Below are 27346 nucleotides of genomic sequence, written 5' to 3'. Positions count from 1 at the left end.
ACAATTTCTTTTGATATCCCATCTCCTAAATTAAGGAACAGAAGGGCTGCCTAATTCAAACACAAAAATATATGAGGTGTTCATTCGTCTAATGGCATGTGAATAAAACTGCATTATATCTGACTGAAGTGCATGTACGCACATGGGGAAATGTTCAGGATTTAGGACTGCACTGCACTGCTTTATTTAATGTTCCAAGAAATAGCATGACACTGAAATCTGAAATACATTTATCTGGCAGTTCTGATTTTCCAACTGAATGACGCTTCTGCAATTCTGAATGTAATGTTGATCCAACATTTCTGTTTATTTAGTTTTTCTTTATCCTAACCTCTCAGAAGCATGAGTGAACATGAAAACGGTTTTTGCACTTCAGTAGAACAGCATCTGCTACACTGGCCCAATACTTGAAATGTCCTGGATTGCAAAGGGGAAGCTCTCAACACTATGACGATGTAATGGAGGGGAGAAATTGGAACAAGAATTGGGTTTCAACTTCCTGTGAAGCCATGAAGACCTTTGGGGGGACTTTGGCCAATCACCCAACCACCCAACTCCATGAGTTCTTTGATGGAAGGACAAGATACAAATGTAGAGCTAAAACACTAATATATAAAAATAGTTATATTGCCTTAGTAATGGATCTGACTAAGCTCTATTGATCAAGGCATAAATGTCCATGGCTACATGCAGTTTCCTCATCCTTTAGACTACGTGTGCCCTTGCCAACCGTCAGAAGTGGAACTATTTGCTCTGCATGAAGCCAAAGATGCAGCTGAAGATTAGCTGCTGAAGTGTCACCAGCTCACTCTCTCCTGAAGAATATCCCCATGGAGACTACAATCTCACATCAATACTTCCTCATTCCTGAGAGGATTCCTGAGATCCACCTGCCTGCAATGACAACCACTTAGCAAGAGCTGTTCTTTCCACCCAGGCTCTCTGAAGAGTCTTCATAGTCCTTTATCAGGAGCTCCGCCCCCCGCACAACTCCCTTTCTTGTTTTAGCCCAAGTTTACTAACCACATCTTTCTGTAGCGATCTGACCAGCATTAGGATCAAGCACCTTCATCCACACCAATTGATGCAACCTGTTAACAACTTTCAAACTTCTCTAACACCACCACTCAGGCTCTTTGTTGCACTTCCCTCAGAAGGAAAAAGGACCCAGAGCTCCATTATAATGTCACAGACATGTTGCTGTTGTCTTTTTGAGTCCTAACTATATAACTAGATATTACTAGATATTGCTTATTAAATTGTGAGACACTCCAGGCCTGTGTTTTTATAATGCTCCATGAACATATAATGGATTATATGTTTTCTGTTATTTGCTTTCAACCTTTTTATCTCTTAAATTATTTATTTGTATCATGTGTTGTTTCCTTTTTGCAGACCCCCTCATGGGAGGAATCCTAAACACTTTCCTATACCTTTAGGGTGATTTATTAACTGATATGTGGCTTTCTTTTTTTAATGCTAACAGAAGCAGTTATTTCAATGGCCACGGCAAATGTCTATAAGTTTGTATCAGATGAGAGCAAACAAAAGTGCCTATATTTAATTAGAAGGCTGGCAATTTACTTCTTAGGACAAGAGCAATACAGGAGTTCAGATCATCAGCGAGCGAAGTTGTGTAGAAGTTTGGAATGGTGCCTGTGAAATGCTTCCATATACTCAGAGATAAACTTAGCATTTGGTTAATGTTAAGTTAGCTGCAAGAATGACTAATATTTGATATGCATGAGCTTGATAAATAGATTCTGTGCCCTCACAGCATCTTGAAGACTTATGGTCACGACTCATTTTAAAAAGTAGAGACATCACCTTGCCAACAAAGGTCCGTATAGTAAAAGCTATGGTTTTCCCAGTAGTGATGTATGGAAGTGAAAGCTGGACCATAAAGAAGGCTCATCGCCGAAGAATTGATGCTTTTGAATTATGGTGCTGGAGGAGACTCTTGAGAGTCCCATGGACTGCAAGAAGATCAAACCTCTCCATTCTTAAGGAAATCAGCCCTGAGTGCTCACTGGAAGGACAGATCGTGAAGCTGAGGTTCCAATACTTTGGCCACCTCATGAGAAGAGAAGACTCCCTGGAAAAGATCCTGATGTTGGGAAAGATGGAGGGCACAAGGAGAAGGGGACGACAGAGGATGAGACGGTAGGACAGTGTTCTCGAAGCTACCAGCTTGAGAATGACTAAACTGCGGGAGGCAGTGGAAGACAGAAGTGCCTGGTGTGCTCTGGTCCATGGGGTCACGAAGAGTCGGACACGAGTAAACGACTCAACAACAACAACAACAAGGTATACCAAAGTCATCATGTCTGTCATTGACAAATATGTAATACTTGCAGCAGCAGCAGCAGCACTATTTAAGAAGGAACTGCTCAAGCCTTTGGGCATCTAAACATCAGGCCAGAGCACAAAATCATACAGATGTGTCTTCTTAAACAAGTGAGCCATACAATCATGAAGCCAGGAGGAGATCAAAAGAAACCCCTGCCAAAAGTCTCCACCTAACAGCTCTAGCCTGGATAGCTCAGTTGGACAGAGGGTGGTGCTGGCAACATCAAGGTTGCAGGTTCAATCCCCATGTGGGGCAGCAGCATATGCCTGCATTTCAGGGGGTTGGACTAGATGATCCTCAGGGACCCTTCCAACTCTACAATTCTATGATCCCATCGATCAACCTACAGAATCAAAACCACACAATAGTCAGAGAGCAGATATGCTGCAGTAAGATTTCTGTGGAACAAGATTCCTTAGGGCCATTCAAGACATTTTGTTGCCTGAGGCAAAGGAGAAGATGCCTCCCAACATTTAAGATGTCACCCATTTCCATATTCAGAAACTGAATTTCCCTTCAACACTGGTAATGGTCCCTCAAGCCAGGTATGCGCATACCAGCACGGAAATAATATGAAGAGCCAGAACAAAGAAATCATTCTAGACTCCAAATCTGGAGTTTTATCCCTCGTATGAAACAAATAAGCGGCAGCATCCTGGTTCCAACACCAGCCTCTCTTTCTATGGGTCAGATGCAAGCTTGCTCTCAAGTCTCAGAGTTTTCTAGCCCAGAGGGTGATAAAATTATGGTAGGGCTTTGGGATAGGCAACAGATTTGTCTTGACGTTGAAACTCTGAGCTTTTAAGGCAGTGCAGGGTTGCTGCAGCTGGCCAGCCCCGTTAAATAGCATGATGCCGGGAATGGAAACATACAGAAGACTGCAGCAAATGCCTCTCGCCCCAATGCAAGTAAAACTGCAAGATCTGTGCTTGCCGTGGCAGTTATCTGCTGTGACCTTCCATGGGTCACCATTTCAGATGTTAGTTTATACATAGAAAAACAATCAGCAGATCTTTTAATATAGAACATCAGTGCAAGTTCTTTACTACATATGCTACAAGATGGGTGTAAATGTGTTGAGCTGGTCTCTGAGCTCTTCTCTTTACATCAATATCTATATAATCTACAGCCCAAGCTTCTTTTTATCTGCAAACCAGAACTCTGATTTCTTTTTCTTAACAACTTCCAACTCTCTTCACCCTCTCCCTGACAAAAAAGGGATTCTCAGTTGTGCTGGGGAACTACACTGAACAGGGCTATTCATAGAGACAACATGCTTCCTGTTTAGCATTCCACTTGTGAGAAATCTTGTAGCTCATACATTAAAGGAGAATAAACCTTCATGCAATTGGTCATGACAAAGCAGCACACTGTCCCTCTTCCCAGCCATAATAGTATCCTTCCATTCTCAGAGCCCTGACTATTTTTAAAAACACTTAGGCTGCAATCCTGTGGCCTTTTACCTAGGAATAAGTCCCACTACTAAACTAAATGAAACTTACTTCAGAGTAGACACAAATCTGTCACCCTCCTGCATTTCCTGACACATTACCTTTAACAGTAGCGTATGATTGACAGCATAGGTATAACTGGGCAAGTTTACAAAAATTGACAGTCCAGGTTCATAATTTCAGGAGGTGAAGGATGCATTGTATTAGAAATGTAGGTTGTCTTCATACTGTCAGTATTTTGTAAGAGGGTTTCAAGTGCATACCAGTAAATTTAGGTTTGCTCAATTGGAGTGGATAAAAGTGTTTTGTTGCCCTAGCAAAACAAATCCACTTTTAAAAAGAAACAGATTTTTTTCCGGTTAGGAAAGTGATGAGGAAATGAAAAGTGTGGAGTGAATGGGTGATTAATTGGAATACATAGCAAATCAGGTCGGATGCTCACTATCGTATAACCTTCTTGCAAACCATTAAGAACAAATGCTCAATAATCTAACCTCCGTGTAACCTTTCTGCAAGAAAAACTGGATAAAAGCTCAATAAACAGGTCATCCACAGGAACCCATAAGCTTTGTACTGGAACAAAAAAGGTACAAAACTGATATAAAACTAAAAGAGTGCTAATGCAGACATAGATGTATATGCTATCACAAGTAAATATGTCAGATGTCTGATCCAAACAACACCGCGCGCGTGCACGCACACACACACTCACACTCTGAGAGCTGTATTATAAGAGAAGTTCTTCTTAATAAAACCATGAGCAGAATAAAGTTAAGGATGAAAATTATGATGGGAGAAATTCCTTTCTACCATGTGAATCTAGCTATCTTGATAAATTGGAAAAGACATGTAATCTAATATGCTGGTATCCACACTTGCCATTTAATTTACTCCACAAATTATTTCTGTATCTACTGAGAAATCAAGAGCAAAATAAATTAGTAAATTGCTCATAATGCTTATTTCAAGGGCTATTTATATGGCAGTATAATACATCATGGCAGGATAATATATCACATATGCAAAGAATATTAGCATTTGAGTAGGTTTAGCTTACCGTATTTATAGCATTTTGTACCGATTACCTCAAATATCTATAGAGGTCTGCAGGGCATATAAGTTATCTCAAAGATTAGAGCACTCTGAAATTTCCAAAAACTCTTAGGAGAACCTACGTGATAGATGGGTTGACTGTTCATGTAATGGAAGAGGGTCTTTTACTCCCATCTTTCCACAACTGCCAGCCTGGGCAGTCCAGCCATGCAAGAGACTGTCAGGTGGACTGATGTCCCACTTCCCTTATGAGCCTTTTAACCCCAAGTGGAAGTGAATCCTGATGGTCAATATGAGAGGAACTAGAAAGAGCCCCCAGCTTGCTTGCCTCTCCCCATGACAGCTTGCTTTTCTCAGCCAAAGCCCACTTAACATCATGTGTTACATGAATGAAAAGTGGGGGGCGGGGACAGAAGAGGAAGAATGTAGCTTCTAGAAAATAATGAAGTGAACATCTTACTTCAAGTCTATCTATCCTTTTTCAGCTACTTACAAACAGGCTTCAGGTCACCTCATGTGTAATGTAGCAGTGTTGATGATCAAACGAAAGGAGAAGAACAGACTCAGAGCAACTGTCCAACTTTAAGGGCTTGACCCAAGTGGGCTTTGATTGAAAGGTGGCAATAGAATGAGTGCCATGTGGCCCAGAATCTAGACTAGAGGATGAAACAAATAAGGTGGCAACAGGACAGGGAGGCAGGGTTGCCAAGCTGTAAGAGAGCAGTCTTTTCTCAGCATATGCATTGGGAACTTGGTGGTACTAACACAATTCCTTCACTCATATGTGATGAAGGATGGAAGAGACTGGGTGATCTTAAAGTGACATATGACATGCCCATGTTACAGTTCATACCAACAAAAACCAAGATCTATAACCTCACAGTTTGAGACAGTCATGAAATTTCCATACTACTAACCTAGGAAATGTGCTTGGTAGTACAAATTAGCTGCAAATCTCAAAAGAAGAAAACTTATTTATGCAGAGCTATATATAATTCAGGCACCATAATCACACCCCACTGAAGTGGCTGGGCTCTGATCCATCGCTGGCCACAGAAACCACTAAACTTTGCCCAGGGCTTGTTTCTGTGACACCAAACCATGACTTGGCTTGGCATGAATGAAGTTACAGACTGTGTGGGGAAACGAAAACGTGAGTTTGAAATGATAGCCAAATAGGCTAAGTGCACCAAGTCCTCATAAGTACAGGTAACACTTTTCAAGAGAATGAAAAAAAAGTTTCACTACACTGTAGTTATCTTACATTCTTGCATATGAACACTGGGAGGAGCACAGAGAGGAAAAACGCCATGGTGCCTCTGTAACAGCAAAACTGGGTGCCTTCATCTCAGTGGTGTGCGGTCATTGGACTAGGGAACTAGTCTAGTCCCCTGAATGTTCCCCTGGTGCCTTCTTCCCAAAGCCCTGGAAGCTTCTGCCCAGCTTAGGGAGGGAGGTGCGATGCTCACGCATGTGGCACCCCCCCCCAATCGTCCTCACTAACTGGCGCCTCTTGCCCTAACTGTAGCCCTACCAAAAAATCAAAAAATCAAAAAAATCACCACACACCACTGCCCCAGCTGCAATAAAGCACGCCTCTCTTGTATTGGTCTCCACAACCACAGCTGTATCTTGAGAAAGGTGGTTGCCAACAACAAGTGCATTATTATTATTAGAGGTCCACATACTTTCAACTTAGAGACTTGCAATTGGTTTAAAGATAGAAGTCTGCCTACTTGATAAAAAGTATATGCTGGAGAAGTACAATGGGGTGGAGGGTTATATCATAAAATAACAACATGTAAAAATGCAGTACCATTAAGTTGAAACCAAAGATGGAATGCTGAAATGATACATCTTCAAAAGACAGTTCTAGGTTATTAATCTTTATACATCATTACGAAGTCTCATTTGCTTGTCATTTCGTTATACAAGACCACCAGATCCTTTCACCCTCCTGATACCTCATGTAGTGAAACAATACACATAATTTGCCATTAGTGAATCAACTGGGAAATTAAATTGTGACAACTACCATTTCCAATTTGGAGATTTTTGTCATCCTGTGCAAATAGAAAACCAAAGAGATGTCAGCTATGCTTTTCATTAGAGACCCCCCCCCGGCAACTGCCTCATAAGAGCTCACAGGGCTATGGTCTTCCAGGCTTTCTTGCAGCGGGGGCTGAAATCATGACAGCTTGGAAGGGCCATAAGATGTCCCGTCTGCAGCATGCCAGGCCCAGTTAAGGATAGACAGCTGCATGGTTGGTGCTATGAGGAAGATAAGAAATAAATGAACAAGCTCCATATCATGTTACGTTTTGTAAGGTATCACAGAAGGGAGATGGCCTATCACACTGAAAGATGGTCCCATGTAGATGGCACCACAATAATGCCACTTTACCGTGGTACCTCTAGTTGCGGACACGATCCGTTCCGGGGTGCCGTTCGCACCCCGAAAAGTCCGCAACTAGAGTGGCGCTTCTGAGCATATGTGAAGCGTGCAGAACGCTTCTGCGCATATGTGAAGCGTGCAGAACGCTTCTGCGCGTGCGGCAAAACCTGTAAGTATACACTTCCGGGGCTGCCGCATTCGCAAGCTGAAAAGACGCAACATGAACCTAATGCAACATGAGGTATGACTGTATTTAAAAAATGAAGATGAAATCGCATTCTCTGCCATCACTTCAGAAACTGTGAAAACAGCCTGGTTTTCTGGTTGGAAGGATTTCTGACTAGGGATAGACAAATATTTCAATTTCAGTTTCTTGTTTTTCCAATCTTGACTTCAGTTTTCCACATTTCCATAACAGTTTGAGGATTATTTTATTTTAAGTTCTTGTGAAAATTCATCAGCACTTTAGTGCAAATTTTTGTAGATCCCTACAAACTTCAGAGGAGGCTCCGCTGGCCCCTTGTCATCTCATGATATCCTAAAAGTGGGCCTTCTCAGTAGGGACGCTCTGGAACACCCTTCCTCATGAAATTTGGGAGGCAGCCACTGTGGCAGGTTTTAAACTTCTGAAAACATACTTGTTTCATCAGATTTTCCCCGCCTCTTGATTACCTGATCACACTGATTGGTTTTTCTGTGTTGATGCTTTGCTTAACATTTACTGGATTTTTAAAAACTGCATTTTTATATTATGCATTTACCTTTGGCTTGTCATCTTATTACTGTAATTTTATGGATTTGGTTATTTAAATGGTATATAAGTCACAAAAATAAGCAAGCCATTCCTTCCTTAGAACAAGCTCTGATCAAAAGAATGAGGATAAACGTCTGTTTTCCCCCAGTATTGCAAGAAAGATCAAAACACTCTGTGGACCATATCTGATCTGAATCATCACCAACCATGCTTTTTTTAACACACATAATCAAGTAAGAACACACACTGCTTCTCCAGAATGTTAACACACAGAGGAAATTATTACAAGAAATATGTATCCCCAGCCAGTACAGGCCAAAAGGTGAATAATGTATATTATTAGATCTTAACACCAATTGACTACTTTGTGTGTTGCATGATTTATCAGAAAGAAAGTGCAACTATCAAAAAAAATGTTTAGGGCCATTCTCAGAGTTTTAAACAAAGTATAAGAGGGTTCGTTATGTAAGATGATTTTTTTTAAAAAAATTGTTCAGTTCTACCAACTCTGCAAATATTATTCCAGCACAATGAATCAACTATTAATAACATTCTTATTTTGTTTATCACACAAAATACAATGACATAACAAGAAGGCATCACTTTTTATGTGCAGAAACACATTAAGCGATTTGCAACAATAGTCTAGGTCCTGTAATCTAGGGCAGTGATATATTCCTTTATATTGCGGTATTTATGTATATTATATCACCAGGCAGGCCCCACAAATAACCCAGAGATGCATTTTAAATAAAAGGACACATTCTACTTATGTAAAAACCTTCTGATTCCCGGACCGTCTGCGGGCCGGATTGAGAAGACGATTGGGCCGCATCCGGCCCCTCGGCCTTAGGTTGCCTGCCCCTGCATTAAAGACTCTGTTTCATGTCACTCTCAAACAAGCCTCACCAAAAGATTGACCAAAAGATGCTCCTAAACATGGGAAAGGTAAAGTAAGGTAAGGTAAAGGTCCCCTGTATGGTTAAGTCTAGCCAAAGGCGACTATGGGATTGTGGCGTTCAGTCCGAGGGAGCCAGCGTTTGTCCACAGACAGCTTTCTGGGTCATGGGGTCAGCATGACTAAACTGCTTCTGGTGCAATGGAACACCGTGACATTATGTCAGTGGTCAAACTGGGATTTAAGGTTTCATGTAAGTATCTAAGGTGCAATGGATCTAAGTTGTCTGGAGCTTTCTCAATTAATACAAGAATTTCAAACCTGGCTTGGTAGCAAATGGGCAGACAGAACGGATGCTGGTGGCCATGTTCCCTCATCAGCAGACTAGCCTCTGCATTCTGCACCAGCTGGAACTCTCAGAGCAGCAACATAGAATGCACTGCAATAATCCAGCCTCAAGGCTACCAATGCATTGACTACCATGGCCAGGCTACTCTTGTCTAGGAAAGCGTGTTCTCCTTCAAGGAGAGCACGTGTCACGGTGGAGTCTAGCAGGACACTCCCTTTTGGTTGCTGGGCAGGACCGTTTGGATGGCCATGACTGTGATTGGGCTATTTTGGGTTGTTGGAGAGATTTTGATGTTACCATTTGTGGGTTGGCCCGAAGGTTATATATTCTTTGCACGCAGCGTGGTGCGTTCTCTTTTGCTGCGTGCATCAGATCGCCCACCCACCTCCCCAATTTAGGGCTGTTGCGTTTGACCTTGCTATGCCTGTCATGGGGTCGTCTGCTTTTGGGGCAGGGGCCTGGTAGGAATTTTGTCCATTTGGCAGATTGGCTGGTGCCATTTGGTTTTTGCCTACTGCGTAGCAAATCGTCACAACTTGAAAGGTTGCGGTTAGGCATTGGTTAAAATTTGGTTGGATGGAGAGGTAAGGGTTGGCCTGCCCCTCTGATGCTGCTGCTGCAAAGGAATTCCGTTAAAGGAGTCCAGGGGCTTGCCATCTTTTCGTCCGAATCCCTGGAATGGGGCTAGGGCCGGCAAGCCCCGGGGAGCATGCGGGGAGAGGTGAGGGCCTGTGGCTCAGCTCCATTTCTCCCCAATATTGTTTTCTCTTACTGGCTTCCGTTGGTGTCCGGAAATCAGTTCTTTCCCGGGGCGGGAACAGATAGTCGTAACCAATGCCTAAGCAACCACTCACATTATATATTTTAATAAAGTTGTGGCCAAAATTATGCCAAAAACCTTAAACAAAAATTCTGTGTGAATTGCGATTTATTTAGGGGCTGGCTTGAGGACCTCAACACACAACAGCTGTAGCTGGCAAACCAGGTAAAGCTAGGAAAAGGCACTCCTGGCCACAAAGGAGGGCATGCCAAATGTAGCTGGTGCAGTAGCACAGCCGACTGATCACAGTGAAGGCCAAAGACATTTTGTGATACTTGCCTGATCTATGTTTGGTGCTGGGGTTAGTTTGGCAGAAAAGAGAGTCTAAAACACACAGAGAGACAGACAAAAGTGAGTTATGTTCTGGCTGGTGTGTTGTTGTTTTTTAATAAACAGAAATGTCTTTGTTGGCAAGTCAAATCTCCTAGTCCTCCTGCCACCTTAACTGGTCCACTAGGGAAATGTTTATGTGACACTCTGGCCTCGACTAGGCAGTAGCCATTGCAAGTTCCCAAGACTTCCACTTGCCTCCTTGCATCTGCTCAAGGCCTTTGAGCCTGGTCTCAGAAACTGATGTGTGCACAGAACTGTTCTAGAATTGAGTTGTAATAAAGATCAGAGTGCCCACAGGCTCAATAAATAACTGGGGTGGACTTAGTAATAAGATCAGTAAGAGTATGTAAAAATGGTTTGATAATTGGTTAAGGTATAAAGATGTAAATTTGTTGAAAAAATGAGTTAAATGTTATAAAAAAAGGGGGGTAAGGATTTGCTGAACTAATGATGTGATTGGGAATACAAATAAGGGAGGTGTGAGGAGGTCAAAGAAACAAGCTAATGAGAATTCTGAAAAATGTGAAAAATTGATTTGGTTTTTAATTACTTTTCTTTTTGTGTTGTTATGTGTTTGAGTCATTTATTGTTGTATTTTTTGTAATTCTTTTCTGTATGTTTTTCTTTCTGTTACGACTTTTTTGTTTTGTTTCTTAAAAACTTTAATAAATATCTTTTTTAAATAAATAAATAAATAACTGGGGTGAAAGCAGCAATTAGAATAAGAACAGAAGCAAAGTGTATCAGACAGAAAGATAGAAAATAGAAGTCTATATCCAAGAACAACTGAATAGCATAGCAATGGAATAATGTAGAGACGTGAACAAATGAAGGAAACTTTTCATGGAGAAAAGGTGAAGATAAGGGGAAAAGATAAGGGAAAACGGCAATGGAACAATGGAAACAAACAGGCAATGTTATTTTAGTGGCTGTAAGTAATACTTGCCTCCAGAAGCACACATATTGATGGAACACTGAAGCTTTTATTTGAAGATTAGCTTTCTTCCTGCAAATTTAAACTCTTCTAGATAGGCCCCAAACCAATGCCCATTTTATGATATTTTGCTCTTTATTCATATCCCATTATTTTTCATCACAAACCAAGAAAGTCCTGAGCTCTGCAATATTTGAAATCTTATTTGAAACTGTGGCTTATCTAAGGTTTTCAACAGCATGCAGAAAATATAGAGATCTGCCTAGCTCAGAAAGGAAGGCGGGGGGAGGGGGGGAGCTCGGAAGAAAATGCAATAAAACTGAAGCCTCAAGAGGATTTGAATTCAATAACTCTGAAATACAAGAAAATACCTTATCCAGAGATTTTGTTTAACATAAATGGGAATATACAGGTATTATCTTGGCACTGGAGAAAGCTCAGATTGAATGAAAGTGATAGAATTACTGTGAAGTAAAACAGAAATATTAATTTTTAAAAAGATGAACACCAGGGCTATGAAGTCCCTGTGTTCCTGCAAGGTCATCTTAATATGAGCTGAGACCAGGGTTTAGTGAGTAACTTCATTTGAGGAATGTAAGAATCTGAATTTCTCAAAAAATCTGATGTTACGATTGTCCATTGTAAGATCATAATGGTTGTAAATGGTTGTCACAGGAAGCTCTCTACAAATACAACAGTGAAAAAAAGAAAGGAAGGACTTAAGGTGGTTTACACAAGAGCTACCTTTACACAGCATGTTCATGTGCAACAGATATGACAAAGGGTGCCATGAAAAATCAGAAACAACAAGACTCTGTTATGTTAGTCTCATAATATCGAATGTTTCTGAAGTTATGGGTGTGCTTGGTAGAGTCTTAAACACAATCAAATCTCCAAATATATTTTAGGCAACATACAACTGCATTTCACTATTTGCTCTAGGAAAGGACATAGACCCATTTTGCATTAATTCCATTGCAACACAGTGCCTATATATGCTCGTATTTTTTCTCACTTTCAAGCAGCGCCCTCTTTTTCAAATCTTGCCCAATCCTGCTGTAACAGTTTGCTTATGTGAGTAAAAAGTCTATGTATAACATAAATCTCTGCTTGTAGATACAAGCCTTATGATATCAACCCTGCTGAGCAGTTTGAAACTTGTCTGCTTTTATATCCAGTTTACTTCTGTTCCATGTTCAGAATTCAAAGTACCGAAACAACAAGATAACGATATCCAGTATACAACACAAACAAAGATGCAGATCTGCGAGACACCATCAGATAAGAGTTCCCCATAAATCACGAAGGCTAGGGAATATGTAAAGCCAACAATCTGGAGCGCTCTTAGTAATGCAACAGCAAAGCTGGTGTGGAAAACTAGATTCAGGGAAAATATCTGGTGATCGTGAACTCAGAAGGAAGTAGAAGTGGAACAAACGCAATTGGTCCACAGGCAGAGTGACCTCTTTCCATGTTATCTTCAAGACTCAATTTCAAGTACAGTCGTACCTTCGATCTGAAACGCCTCTTCCCTTCACATATCAAACAGGATGGCTAAGAACAGACTTGGAACTCTACAAAGCATTAAGCTGTAACCTAGCAAAGCATAAATGCACACACTTTGCATGACTGAATATAGAAGTGGAAATACGTCCAAGTGCCATTTGAAATCTGGCACTCTTGTGACTTGCTGGACTATGACCTCTAGATATTATTACTGAAAGTGTAAAATAAACACACATCTGTTAAATAAAGTTGCTACCTCCCAAATAGTCTTATTCTCCAAGAAAGCAAGAATGAATTGACCCATTTTCAACCTCTTGCTTGATCAAAACATAGTTCTAGCTCCCCTGTCTGAATTTGAAGTTAGCCAGTCCTACAGACCAAATAAACAGAGGAGGGGCAATCACTCTGTAGGAATGTCTGAACAGAGAAAGAACAATCTGACTGGTTGCTCTGTGTGTGTAAAGGTCTAGTGTACACACAGGCCACCGATAGCAATTGGGAAATAACAATGGGTGCTAAGTTTAAGCCATCCTCCTCTAATTTAAGGAAAGCCTCCGACTTACCTGTTTCCATTTTGGCATCCTGTGCTGCAGGCCCATCAGGAATGACACTCTTCACCTGGAGAAACTCATCGGGCTCATCCCCACCAATGATGGTAAATCCAAAGCCCATATTGCTTTTTTTAAGAGTCGTGCTGAGGAAAGTCCCTTTCAGCTGTGAGGCATCACGGGTGAAGAGCGGTTTTTCTACATCGGTCAACATAAAGAGAAAACAGACAATGTTTTGGCCGTGCTGTAAACAAAACGACTGGGTCCCCAGAGTGCAGCAGAAGCAACAGCAGGCAACAGGGTGGCAGTTTTGAAAAATAAAAGCAAAATAAAAGTGCAAGCATTCCCAGTGAAACAAAAGCATTACTGAGTTATCTTCTACTGAAGGTAAAAACCAGCAAAGGCAGGGTTTCCTTGTCTAAAGTGTCTTAGAGTGCAACCCTATGCACACGACTAATTGGAATTAAGTCCTATTCAACACAATAAGACTTAGTCCCAAGTGAGTGAGTACAAGGTTGTAGTTCTTTGTTTGTTGCAAGTTGTAAAAGAAAAGTTAGTCAATCTTTTTTTAAAATTTATTGAAGTAGCTTTGTAAAATAATTCCAAATAGCAGTGGAATTTGCTTATTTAGGCACACTGTGTGTGTGTGTGTGTGTGTGTACACAAGCATACACATTATGTGAGCAAGCAGGGTTTTAGTATTGGATAGAGAACAGTTACAACTTGTGAGACGGTTCTGTGACCTTGACATAAACTTTCAGTGTGATTCTGTGTAAAGTGTGACAAAGACCAGCAGGCAAAATAAATGGCCTCACCTGACATCCAGTGCCTCTGTTCTGTGCTTTATTGTGTAAGAAAAGGTATGGGGAAAGGTGAAAAGGGTGGGTTTTTTCCCTTTAAAAAAAATGCAGCTCGCTACTTGTTTTACAAAAGTGCCGCCTGGGTAAATAGCAGCACTTGAACATACCATAAAGCCTGTACACTCCAGCAATGTCCCGCCGATACAGAGACAGGTCACTCACACTGCGAGACCTCTGAGGCGCTGGGCACGGGTGAACAAGTTTGGGCCTAGGTAATGTTGATGAGGAGCTTTCTACTGTTATAAAGGAGAAGAAGCCTCATTCTTTGGCTACAAGCTTAGGTAAAAAATAATAATCTCTATACCCATATATAGATTGTTAACCAACATGTTTCCGCATCACCAAGATATTTAATCTCATAACTTCCCAACAAGCAGGGCTCTAAAGCCATCGTTCTCCAAATGTGAGGAACAGGTCCCTAAGAAGGTGCCGCCAGCTTCAATGGGAGGTAAAGTTCCTCTAACAGAACACTGTCCAGGTTGACCGTACATCACTGGGCCCAAACAAATATGACATTAAATGCTTGAATGCAGTTAATGTGTTTGGTCCCCCCCCCCTTTAACAATAGTAGCTGTGGAGTGGGGAGCGATGAGCAGGGTGAGGAACATGGCATATAGAGTTTGGGCTGCCCTTTCCACCCACTCTATGATCCTGATGAAAGTCTCCTTTCTTGTGCTATTATCCTCAGAAGGAAAGTTTCCTAGGGTTAATATCAAGTGGTTTTAGTGGGGAAGAGGATTGGCAGGATCATAGTGTACAGCACCTTCCCCAGGTGCTGTAGCTAAACTTGTTAAAGAGGGGGGAGAACAGGTATGTTCACTGCATTCACATATTTAATGTCCTGTCCATTTGGTTCTACAGCTGGACCAGGAGAGACACTATGAGCCCCTACACACTGTGAGCAGCTCTGAGCATACTTACTTGTTGAGGTGACAGGGCAAAGGACCCACAAACCACCTCTTTCTTTCTATGGAAAGTTTATTTGTATTTATAACCATCTTATATATCACCCACTCACAAAAAATACCAAGGCAGTGAACAATAATATATACAAATACAATAAAATGTACGGTACATAAAAGCAATACAAAATAATCATAAAATGACTGACTCATCTTGGAAAAAAGAGGAACTTAACAGGCCTGTTGGCATAAAAAAGAGAATGGCTACTGAATCTCCACTAGAAGAGTATTTCATTGCATGGGACCAGCAATTCTAAAGGCCTGACTTCTAGTTGAAGCCAACTGGTGTCTGAAGCATGGGAGATAACAAACAGCAGCTCTCTGGAGGATCTCAGTGATTGAGATCACTGGAATATAAGGGCTCAGGTGTCATTCTGGACCCACATTGTTCAGGGCTTTGTATTTTTCTTTGGGTTCTTGCTTCTTGGACTTTAAAAGCTTCCTACGGTCTCAAATGTGCAACCCCAATACACTTATTTTTATTTGATCTTTCTGTTTCCATGCACAAGAACGAATCCCACCAGCTAAGAAATTTAACTTTTATTCTGTCTTATATAGGCTGGCCCATACAGGATCATCCCCCTGCCCCGTAAAGTTTACTATGACAAAATGTAAGACTCCCTGTGGGAGAAGATTCAGTTACAACATGTTTTTGCTGGATTTGTCATCACAGAAAGTTTAAGAACACGAGCTGAACTCAAGGGTAACATTTCTTTTCATATTTTCTTCTCAATTGTGGAAAAATAGAGGTTAAATTTTATTTCTATAGTTATATATCGATCATTTGCCATAAGAATTGGAAAATTTAATGGAATTAATTTGGTTTTAAATATGGTGCACTGACATGATACTGTACCTCGGAAACCTTGGGCCGGCATAGGCTTGGTTCCAAGTTCTGCGTTGGTCATGGCACGCTGCTGGAGCTTCCTCTTTGCTTCCAAAACAGGATTTTCAAATTGTGTTCTTCTATTTATGTGGCTGGGGAAAAAGGGAAAACTGTCAATCCCAGTTAATCCTTTTCCAAATCTGCGTTTTGAACAGTGATCATTGGGCTGCACTCTCTCAAGCAAGCAAACCTGAGGCATCACCTTAGCGAACAATTTGTCAGGATACATTTAGGTCCTTTAGCAGGAAACTGTTAGGGTTGCTTTGGGAGGGGGGCAAAGTTGTTGGCTGAGCTTTTTTTTTTGTTTTTGTTTACCCAAATTTCTTGAGCTTTTCTTGTCCATACATCTGGATTTACCCATACATTTTTACTGATTCCCACCCGGATACTGCTTCCGACTGTATGGCAACCCTAGAAATGTAATTTTGAGATGGACCATAGAGCACACGCTTTGAATGCAGAATATCCCATGTTCAGCTCCTGGCTGGCACTTCCAAGTAGAACTAAGAAAGGCTCTGCATGAAACCTTGTCTGCAGTGTAGACGAATGCTAATGGACTGACTGGGTATAAAGTCGTGTAACTCAGCTTCCTATGAGCCTAAGGAGAATTCTGGAGATGATTTGTTTGAATACATACTGTTATTGGAAATATGATTATTGAAACTGAATGTGGTGTAGCAGAGTGCTGGGCTTGGATGTGGGAAATCCAGGTTCATATGCTGTGAAGGTCTATGAAGGACCATGGTGACCTTCCAGCTTATCATATGCCACTGTGAGACATGAATGTCTCTCTGGACTCCTTGGAGGAGCACTATACAAACAAATAAGCAAACCATGCAAAGTCAATGCTACTAATTTTTTAATATACACAGTCTAATGATATGTGTCAATGCAAGAACATTAAGAACGGTCGCTTGAGGCTGAAGTGGTCTTGGTGGCACAGAGTGCCTTCCATCAGCTTCAGCTTTAGGCTCAATTGTGCTCCTATCTAGACAGGGACACTCTAACGTCTGTCTTCTGTGCTCTGGTAACCTCTGGAGTCAAATTGGAAAATGCAGCTGGTGCAGAATCCGGCCTCCTAGTTGTTGATTGGGATAGGGCAGTCTGAAGATATAACACTGATGCTAGCTTCCCGGCTCAATTAAAAATGCTGGTTTTGGCCTGTAAAGCCTTGTAAGGTTCAGGACCCCAATACCTCAAGGACTGTCTTTCTGTCATGTGAACCAACCCACAGGTGTTCATCAGTACAGGTGAATGAGATCACATACCAATACCAGAAAAAAGGATAGTATAATTAACAGCTTCTTTGAATGGAAACTCTTACTCAGAACCCCAAAAATGGTTGACAATGCACTTTTTAAAGAAAAAACAAACTTTGAAATGTTTTCTACTTTGAAACATTTGCTAGCAGATTTGTATCTGACCACCACCAATGCACAGAACATAATTAATGCTCTTTTTTATCACATCTTTAAATAAATACTCTTTTCCAATGAGGTAGGAATTATGGTCTGAGGTGTATACAGAGAGGAAGCTAGAAGGCAGTCTAACAAACGTGTCAGTTCAAGCTTTAAAAGTGCAGTCTGGGTAAGTAGGTAGGTGCCGATGAAATCAATGGGATTTACAACATATATATTTACTTGGCTGAAAGTGTTTCTCAGCTAAAGGGGACTAACAAATTCCAACTTGATGAGAAAGGAGTGCAGAGTGGAATTTAAGAGGGGCTACTTCTGCATCACCAAAACCAGGGGAAATGCACTACCAAAATAAAAGAAGACAATATTTGCATAGATTTTCATATGCATATCTATATGTAAAGATGCAAATTTAGAAACAGAAATACAATGCATCTCATCATAGTGGAGAAGACTGTAACTGGGTGACCTATGTGCTTGCTCAGTCTCCTGTTAGGTGCTGATGGGCGATTTAAAGGCCCTCTTCTCCCTTCCAAGGATTCATTTTCTATAAGGACAGGGCAGTCATTTAAATAGAACATTTCTACAAAGAGAGGCCTGTCCTCTGACAGCTATTCAAACAGAGAGGAGTAATTTAGTTGTGGATATATTCTGCCTTGTTTATGAGTCTTGCAACCACATGAGAAGATTAATTGATGAAAAGAATAGCATTCACCACCGTGAGAAAAGCCACCCCCTCAAAAGGAAAGTGTAAACATTTGCATCAAGTACAGATTCTGCATCACTAGATTGGCCAATTACAACTTTTAAAAGGTGATATTTTTAAGGATACCATTAACATTGTGACTATTCTTTATGAACTAATCACAGAATGATACATGTAGAAAGAAATACCCCAGGGATATTTCGCTCCGTGGCAGAGCACAGAGTCTTGCGTGCAAAAGGTCCTAAGTTCAATTCATAGTATCTCCATTCAGCATCTTTCGAACCAGAGCTTACCCAGCCATTAGGCAGGCTGAGGCCACTGCCTGAGACAGCAGAAGCCTCCCAGGCAGCATGCCCGTGGGTGTGCCCTGCCAGGCCCGCTGCCACCACTAGCAGTGGAAAAGCGCCGCCACCACCGGCAGTGATTTGGGCAAGACTGTGTCCATTTGGAATGAGATCTCACTTGAAATCGCCCCACGCAACTTGGGACAAGGTCTCATCCAAAATCAGTGCCATCTTGCCTGAAATTGGTGCCGCGAAGGGCACAGAGTGGCAGCAGAGAAGCAGTGGCGACGGCAGGAGCAGGTAGGTGGTGGCAGGAGCAGCAGCCAGGTAAAGCGACTCTTCCCATTTCTCACCTCAAGGACTGAAATGGGAAGCGCCCTCCCTGATTAGACTCCACACAATACGCTGAAGAAAGAGCTGCTACCAAGACTGCAAACTTACGCTGGTCCCCTGGCTGAGAGTTGTGTGAACTGACCCATGGAAAGAAAGAAGGTGTCTTCAAAAGCTGAGGAGAGCATTCCCCGCCCCCCACTCCAAAAGACCAAATTTGCTACGCAATTTAACTTTTTATGATTTATCCATTTTTATGACATAATTAAGACACTATATTATAATGGGATATTGTCTCCTTAAAAACCAAGTCATCTGTTAAACACCAGTAATAAAGGAAAGTGTTACACTGTCACTTTTTATAATGAAAAATGGGAAGCAATTTTCACTTCAGGCCTATTGAGCTTAGACAGCAGATTAAAACACAGATCTTTATGCTGACGATAAAAGTCTTTATGAACATGATAGTGCTGCACTTTTAACACCACCAGGGCTTCATCATATTGCAGGTCTTGACCAGAACACCTTTTATAGATGATAGGTAGGTAGGTAGGTAGGTAGGTAGGTAGATGCTGCAATATGTAGGGGCACTTATTTAAAACTTTTTTTTTTAAAGAGTAGAGTATGTGTTGGGGAGAAAGCAGCCTTAAAATATTTTAAGTTGATAAAGTAACAAAGCATCAGAGGGCCGGTTGTGTGCTGCTCCCACAAAGTTGGAGCTCAGTAGTAGAGCACCTCGTTTCCATGCAAAAAGTCCCAGGGACAATATCTGGCTGGAAGTGGCTCCTGAAACTGTAGAGAGCTGCTGCCAGTCCATGTAGCCCAGTCTTCCCAGGCCGCAATTCTCTTCAGCCCCAGCCAGCATGGCCAAAGGCACCACGTTGGAGAAGTCCATTGTAGACGATACTGAACTAGATGGGCCAGTGGTCTAATAAGGTAACTTCCTAGGTTCCAAAAGTAAGGTAAAGGTAAAGGGACCCCTGACCATTAGGTCCAGTCGCGGCCAACTCTGGGGTTGTGGCGCTCATCTCGCTTTATTGGCCGAGGGAGCCGGCATACAGCTTCCAGGTCATGTGGCCAGCATGACTGAGCCACTTCTGGTGAACCAGAGCAGCGCACGGAAACGCCTTTTACCTTCCCGCCAGAGTGGTACCTATTTATCTACTTGCACTTCGTGCTTTCAAACTGCTAGGTTGGCAGGAGCAGGGACCGAGCAACAGGAGCTCACCCCGTCGCGGGGATTTGAACCACCGACCTTCTGATCAGCAAGTCCTAGGCTCTGTGGTTTAACCCACAGTGCCACCCGCGTCCCTGTTCCAAAAGTATGTTTGCTTAAATTATCTGAAGTGGAGAAACAGCCAGCAGGAGGCTCAAGTGTGGGTGGGTGATTTAAGCACCTTCTTTCTCCCTTCCATTTTCCCACTCTAAAGCCTTGTCTCCTGTAGTGACTTTTCCTCCTCCTGCTTTTAAAAGGAGCATAGAAGCTTTTTGCATGTAGCTAGAAACAGTGTCAGAAACAATTAAGTAGCCCGTAAGGACTTATGACAAAATAAAATTTGACAGCAAAATTGGAAGCTGCTAATAGAAACAAAACTGCTCTTTAGAAGCCTGATATGCTGACCAAAGAAAGAATGAAAGGGAAAAAGGGAAATCATGGGGAAAGTAGGTAATGATTTGTCTCATAAGACTCCCACTTCATTCAAGGAATAACTTTAAAAGAAATGAAGGCAGAGGATCTATTAGGCAGTCTCCATTGTAATTTGCTACCCTATGGATGGATTCTACTGCCTTTGAGAATTGCTTCCTGGAACTTGACTAAGTAGATTCATTTCATGCAATTTAAAGTCCATATACTGTATAACTTTTCTTTTATCCATAGGCAAATATGAAGAGCTTGAAGATACATTTAGGCTAGTGCTGATTGCAAAATGATCCATAAAGCAACCTTTCAGTAGTTCTTACTTTGTATTTTTCAGGCACTTATGATAGTTTTGCATAGTGCTTCTGATCTGCAACGGGTATCTAGCCCACGGCATTCCTGATGTGGCCGGATTGCAGTTGCCACCACCCGTGACCACTGGCCACACTGGTTGGGGCTGATGGGAGTTGGAGTCCAACAAAATCTGGAAGACCACAGATGCCTCATCCCTGTTATATAGCCTTCATCGTGTTTGCCCTCACAGCACACTATAACTCACATTGGTTTGTTTGTTTGTTTTTAATGGTGAACTGAGGCAGAGAAATTGCGTTTTGCTCAAGGCCAATATGATGCGGTAATGTACTAGCTAACCAACCAGAATATTATGTGGCTCAGCCAGGTGGGTAGCTGACCTACAGGAATCGCACGTAATGCGGTCATCAATCCAACAGAAACATGATGTGCATAGGCTCCAAATGTCGCCACACAGAGCAGGATTGAATAAAGTGTTTTAGAAAGGAGATATTTTGCCCTGAAATCTGTCTTGGGCCAGGGAGCAGCTGCAGCCCTGAATGTTGGGCTTAAGCCTTGATCCCGGTGAAGAGGGACGTGCTTGGAAGCCCTTTGATACAGACAGGCCAGGTAAGAGGTGTACATTAATCCACTTATAGGGTTGCCCTTCAGCTTATCAACTGCCCTCCCTGCAATGAACAGCTGTCACAAAAATGCTCCAGAAATTATGGTGTGCACCGTAGGCCACATCCCTGTTAGTCAATCAATTTCTAGCTGCCTAGAAACCGCAGGCAGTTTAATTGTATGCAGGCACCACTGCTGGAGAGTAAGTCCCAGTGGCATAGGGGCACTTACTTCTTGAGTAAACATACATGGACTCCTGGTCGCAATCTTTAACATGCTGTAAAGCTATGCTCTTAAAATCTGACAACTCAAGGAGAACAGTTTGACTCAATTTATTGAGGGTACTCCCAAACCTGTGGGACGCAGGTGGCGCTGTGGGTTAAGCCACAGAGCCTAGGGCTTGCCGATCAGAAGGTCGGCAGTTCGAATCCCCGCGACGGGGTGAGCTCCCGTTTTTCGGTCCCTGCTCCTGCCAACCTAGCAGTTTGAAAACATGAAGTGCAAGTAGATAAAGAGGTACCGTTCCAGTGGGAAGGTAAACTGTGTTTCCGTGCACTGCTCTGGTTTGCCAGAAGCGGCTGGCCACATGACCTGGAAAAACTGTCTGCAGACAAACGCTGGCTCCCTCGGCCAATAAAGCGAGATGATCGCCGCAACCCCAGAGTCGTCCATGACTGGACCTAATGGTCAGGGGTCCCTTTACCTTTACTTCCAAACCTGTGCTACAATTGCTATGCCCATCTCCACTATAAGATAATGCAGTGCCAATGTCAAATCCAACGTTCACAGAGATTTATTCCTTATGATTATGCATTTCTGGCAGTGTGGTTTTATTAGCTCTTCCTACATATACATAATACATTAAAAAGTGTGTGTGTGTGAGCGCATGCAAATAATGAAGCATTCCTTTGCATTTCTTTCTCTTTTATTGCTTGCAGATTTGGAATAGTGTCTCACTGGGGTAAGATAATTAATTTTGTCTATTTATAGAAGCAATTTATCCTTATAACCTACTTGCACACAGAGCAAGCTGAAGATGCATACACATAACGCTTTTTGAAAACATAGATTACGTTGGGAAAATATTGGAAGTGATATTTTCCATGGTAAATGTCATGTAAGTGAATGTACAAAATGTTGGCTTGTGTGCAATTAAAACTCTTCAACTAAAAGAAGGTTATATTTTATTCTCCTCCTTTACAGGCATTGCGAATAGCTGAGGAATATAATTGAAGTGGCAAATCTCATTTCCTGCCTTTTATATATGATGGAAAAGGTGACAAACTGTGTTTCCAGGTAGCTGCCTGTCCAGGCACTGACCAATGCCAGAGAAGGATAGATGAATCTGTCAATTTCAGTATCTCTCTGATTCTAATTTTTTCATTCTTTAACTAAGTTTTCCTCATTTCCACATCAGTTTGCATGAAACTCATATGCCTGTTTGTGGACGTTTCACCCAACACACACATTCTGTATGCAGCTTTGCCTAATATAATGAATTAGGTACTATGAACTGTCTGTGGGACGTGGATATAAATAATAAAATTATTGTTGCTATTTAGAAGACATCTGAAGGCAGCCCTGTTTAGGGAAGTTTTTAATGTTTGATGTTTTATCACGTTTTCACTATTCTGCTGGGAGCCGCCCAGAGTATAAATAATAAAATTATTATTATGGGATATAAGATTTGAGGAAAGATGGTGCAACATCTTGACAAAATTGTTTTTGGTATGTTCCACTACTGCTAGTGAATACACAAGTGTACTCACTAATATTTATTTAACATAACATTTATACCCTGCCATTCAACGCTCACAATCATAGATAAAATGTATATATTACAGAAGAACAACAAAATATATAATTTTATCTGATTCATAGTCATCATCTTAACAGATATAGTTGGAATGGGTGGACATCTAAAAGCAAACGTAACAGTGCAGAAAAAAACACACAAATCAGATCAAATACTTGCCAAAATAATTAATTTACAATTTGCCTTAAAGTGAGTAACAGCACAATCCTTTGCATATCTACTCAAAAGTGAGTCAAATGAAATTCAGTGGGATTCACTGTCAGGTAAATATGTACAGGATTGCAGCCTAAAGAGAAAACCAAATGAGCATCTCTAGGGAAAGGGTTCCACAGTTTGGGTGCCACAGCTGAGAAGGCCCTGCATCTCATCCAATACTTCTGACACACAAGGCAGCAGGACACGCAGCTAGGCCTCAGGTGACAAGTGAAGGTTCATGTGAGAGAAAGCAGTCTTTAAAATATTCTGTGGCTTTGACAGGCAGCAGTATCCAGTCATCTAGTCACTGTTCTGGGCTTAGCTACTCAGATGTCACAGTGGAACATCAGCTTTGGGTTTGGCAGCTGAGTTATAAAATCCACATATATTTTTTGTTATAGCTAACCATGTAAATATTGTCTACAGCTGTGGATTTTTGAATAATATGATTTGTTATGTTGGTACAAATGGGCTGAGGAGCTTCAGACCTCAACGGTTGCTTATAGTATGTGATGAGGTATACATGGGGATCACAACATCTCCAGATTTCACGTTAGAAGTTTGCAGATATTTTCTATTGAGCCTTCTTTTTCCTGACACATTTCAATGTGTAGACAAAAAACAGTGGGGTACACATCTTCTCAATTTGAAGCACTGTTCTGGGACACAGACAACAGTTTATGCAAGATTAATAGTAAATTAATATTGGTCTTGGAAACTTACTCAACATAATAAGTGCCATAAATGGGATCATCAATTTTCTCCCAGCCATATGGTAGCTCTGAAAAACAAAGAGTAATGCTTCTCAGTAAATACAGCACAGGATGCCAAGATTTCTAATAATAATGAAAGAGTATTGTTGTCAAGTGTGGCAACCACATTACAAAGTTAAATATAGTGCTCAAAACCAATGCCAAATTTTAGACATATCCCATGGCAGTCACAAGTAGCTCCAGCTTGAAAGCTGGCATGAAAATGCAGGGTAATCACCATCTGAGAAGAATTTTAGCTACTCTCTTACTGTGCAGTTGTCTGTGCCAGAAATAGTAGCATATCAGCTACAATATTATTGCCCAGGGAAATCAGGGAGAGTCTTTCTTCCCAAGAAATTGTATTTGCCATAGATGACAAAGACTAAACATGGAAAATATTGTATAACAAAACAAAACAAAACAAAGCATCACCACTACACAACACCTGCAAGAGGAATGTTCCCAATTCAGTACAGAGACAAAGCTGTATGTTACGGCCTAAACCAATTCACAGGGTGGTTATTGAAGGAGGATTACAGCTGCGCTCAACCAGAGAAAATGATTTTGTGAACTGCAGATTATTTATGATACCATCAGGAAAAAATAAAAGTTGTTATTTGAAACTAATCACGTGTTGCTTATTTTTAACTCCACTCTCCAGACTGCAGCAGCACTAATTGCACTATCACATTTTACAACCAGAAAAGGCTATTGCATAATAAATATTACACTCACTGCAAAGGCGATGACTTTTTACGGGAAAGCTAGGCCATCTTTAACAGGTTAATCACTTTGTCCTTATTGCAAAGTATTGCAAGAATGGAAAATAAGAGGGTACCCAGTGATATTGGGAGAACAGTGGTTAGTTCAGTGGCAGAACAAACAGTTTGCATATAATTCCTGGTACCTCCAGGCAAGGGTGGGAAAAAAATCTTCTCTGAAACTTTGGAGAGCTTCCGTCAGTCAGTATAGAGTGACAATCAGTAGTGGATGGTGCAGTGGGGTTTGAAACAGACAAATGAATTATATGGACATGTTATTTCCAAAGTGAGTAGGGATTATACATGTCATGTGACATGTGACCATTTCTTTCCCTAGATCAGCCTCACACCTGTGCACTGGATGTAATTGGACAGGCTGTGTCTGCAGAGAGCCTAGTGTGCCAGGGTCCCATCCATGCATTCTTTGCTTGCCAGTTTTGAGATTACATAGTGTGTTGCGTACCCTCCAACGTTCCTCAGATGAAAATAGGGACACTTCTCACTCCCCTCCAACTGACCCCCCTTGACCCCCCATTTTTATCCCCCCACCCCGACCCACAAAGCACCACTTCACCAACAGGACACAGCACACGACACCCTCCCCTGTCCTCAGAAAACCCCTCAAATACCTTTTTTATTTTATTCTTTGGTAGATTTACAAAAAGCACACCCCAATAAATACAGTTTAGAAAGGGCCTTGGCATCGACTGCCTTTCCTCCTGCTTGCCTGCTCTCCAGCAGCCATGAGATGCCAAAGGGAGGAGTCTGGCCATGGAGAGGCCGTGGTGAAGCAAAGGGATGCTCCCCGCAGCAGCTGCTGCTGCTCTGTACAAGCGCTAGGTCATCCCCCACCCCAAGCTTGGTGCATAATAATAATAATAATAATAATAATAATAATAATAATTGTAGGAGTGCAAATATCCAGAGTGTGGGGTCAGGTGGGATTACTATGAGAAATTATAAAATATGCATCAAGCCATTGTGTCCACGATGAATGCATTGTGTTGACTGGGTTTGATACATTGATAATAATTTCTGATCAAATCCCACAACCCTCTGCATCTCTGGCCATTTTCTCTACTGCCCATTTCTCTTGCTTGACAAGTCACGCACACAGCCCAGTTGCTTTGCCAGGCAGGCATCCTGGGCCATAAAGAAAGTGGGCAAGCTTCTTTGAAGTAGCTTTTCTGATATGTTAATCTTAGGGCCAGGAAACAGGTCTCACATAAAGGTGATAATGGTCGCTCTCCTCCTAGCCATCCTTCTTATCATGTGTATTGATTGTTTATGACCTCCAGGGTTGCTGAATGCGCTCCTTTGTAGTTTTCATTCATTTACCCAAAAGTATGCATGTCTAACTAGTGTTTGTAGTTTAACTTTGTCCCCACGTGGGTTTGTTGAAATGCTCAGAATAAATCTGATTGGTTCTTACGAACACTCTGTAAAAAGTTCTTTTGTGAATAAAACGACCTGGGCCAGGGGCTGGAGGCACACACACAGAGAGACATTATTATACGCACCCTTCCCAGAGTCTTGCTGGTTCAAGCCTCTGTGTGTATTCTTATTAATCAGAGTTCAATCCTTCCTTTACTTTGGGAATGCCTTAATAATAATAATAATAATAATAATAATAATAATAGTAATAATAATAACAATAATTTATTATTTATACCCCACCCATCTGGCTGAGTTTCCCCAGCCACTTTGGGGTGTTAAAAACAATCGAGTATTAAAAACAATACAGCATTAAATATTAAAAACTTCCCTAAACAGGGCTGCCTTCAGATGTCTTTTAAAGATAGGTTAGCTGCTTATTTCCTTCACATCTGATGGGAGGGCGTTCCACAGGGCGGGCGCCACTACTGAGAAGGCCCTCTTGGGACGCTGGCAGGGGAAATGGGGACATTCTGGGATAAAATCAGAAGCTGGAATGGCTTTTGTAATTCCGGGACTGTCTTTAGAAAACAGGGACGCTTGGAGAGCACAGAAAGTCCTGTGTAGATTGGGCTTTCCATGCAAAGATCCTTTCAAAACATCCCCTGTGTGCAAATACAAGGATGGGCCCTGAGGTGGGTTAGCTGGACCCTCAGTCACACTTTCTCAGACGTTTATCTTCCGAAAGTGCAAACCAAGCCCGCCCATGCCTTTTAAAGCCTAAAGAGATGGAAGAGGGGGTTTTCAATCTGGAAGAAGCAAAAACACAACTTTATACTGCCTGCTAAGCAGGTCCACTGGACCCTGACTGTAATAAAAAAAATACCAGCACTCATAACAATTTTATGCCCTAGATGTTAGTTATCTTATTATCACAGGCAGTAATCCTGTATCTATCCTAAAGGTAGAAATACCACTGCAACTCTGTTGTACAGTGGTATCTCTGGTTAAGTACTTAATTCGTTCCGGAGGTCCGTTCTTAACCTGAAACTGTTCTTAA

The 27346-nt window shown here is 41.6% G+C and overlaps 1 protein-coding gene across 26 annotated transcripts in view; it reads right to left on the bottom strand.

The window, feature by feature from the left end:
• Positions 1–27346, bottom strand: part of MAGI2 (membrane associated guanylate kinase, WW and PDZ domain containing 2) — a 616514-nt gene that overhangs the window by 141149 nt on the left and 448019 nt on the right. For 15 of the 26 annotated variants that reach the window (XM_053406400.1, XM_053406403.1, XM_053406409.1 and 12 more), the window contains 4 exons: positions 24123–24180; positions 16058–16191; positions 14359–14487; positions 13407–13589 (listed from right to left, as the gene is read on the bottom strand). In XM_053406400.1, the coding sequence (XP_053262375.1) occupies positions 13407–13589; positions 14359–14487; positions 16058–16191; positions 24123–24180 (504 nt within the window). The remainder of the gene's footprint in view (positions 1–13406; positions 13590–14358; positions 14488–16057; positions 16192–24122; positions 24181–27346) is intronic. The other 11 variants (XM_053406411.1, XM_053406414.1, XM_053406415.1 and 8 more) reach the window with 3 other exon arrangements.

The sequence above is a fragment of the Podarcis raffonei genome, chromosome 10 (assembly GCF_027172205.1).
Source record: "Podarcis raffonei isolate rPodRaf1 chromosome 10, rPodRaf1.pri, whole genome shotgun sequence".
NCBI classification, from domain to species: Eukaryota; Metazoa; Chordata; class Lepidosauria; order Squamata; family Lacertidae; genus Podarcis; species Podarcis raffonei.
Note: the sequence above shows the minus strand (reverse complement) of the source record. Positions and strands in the feature narration are given on the sequence as shown.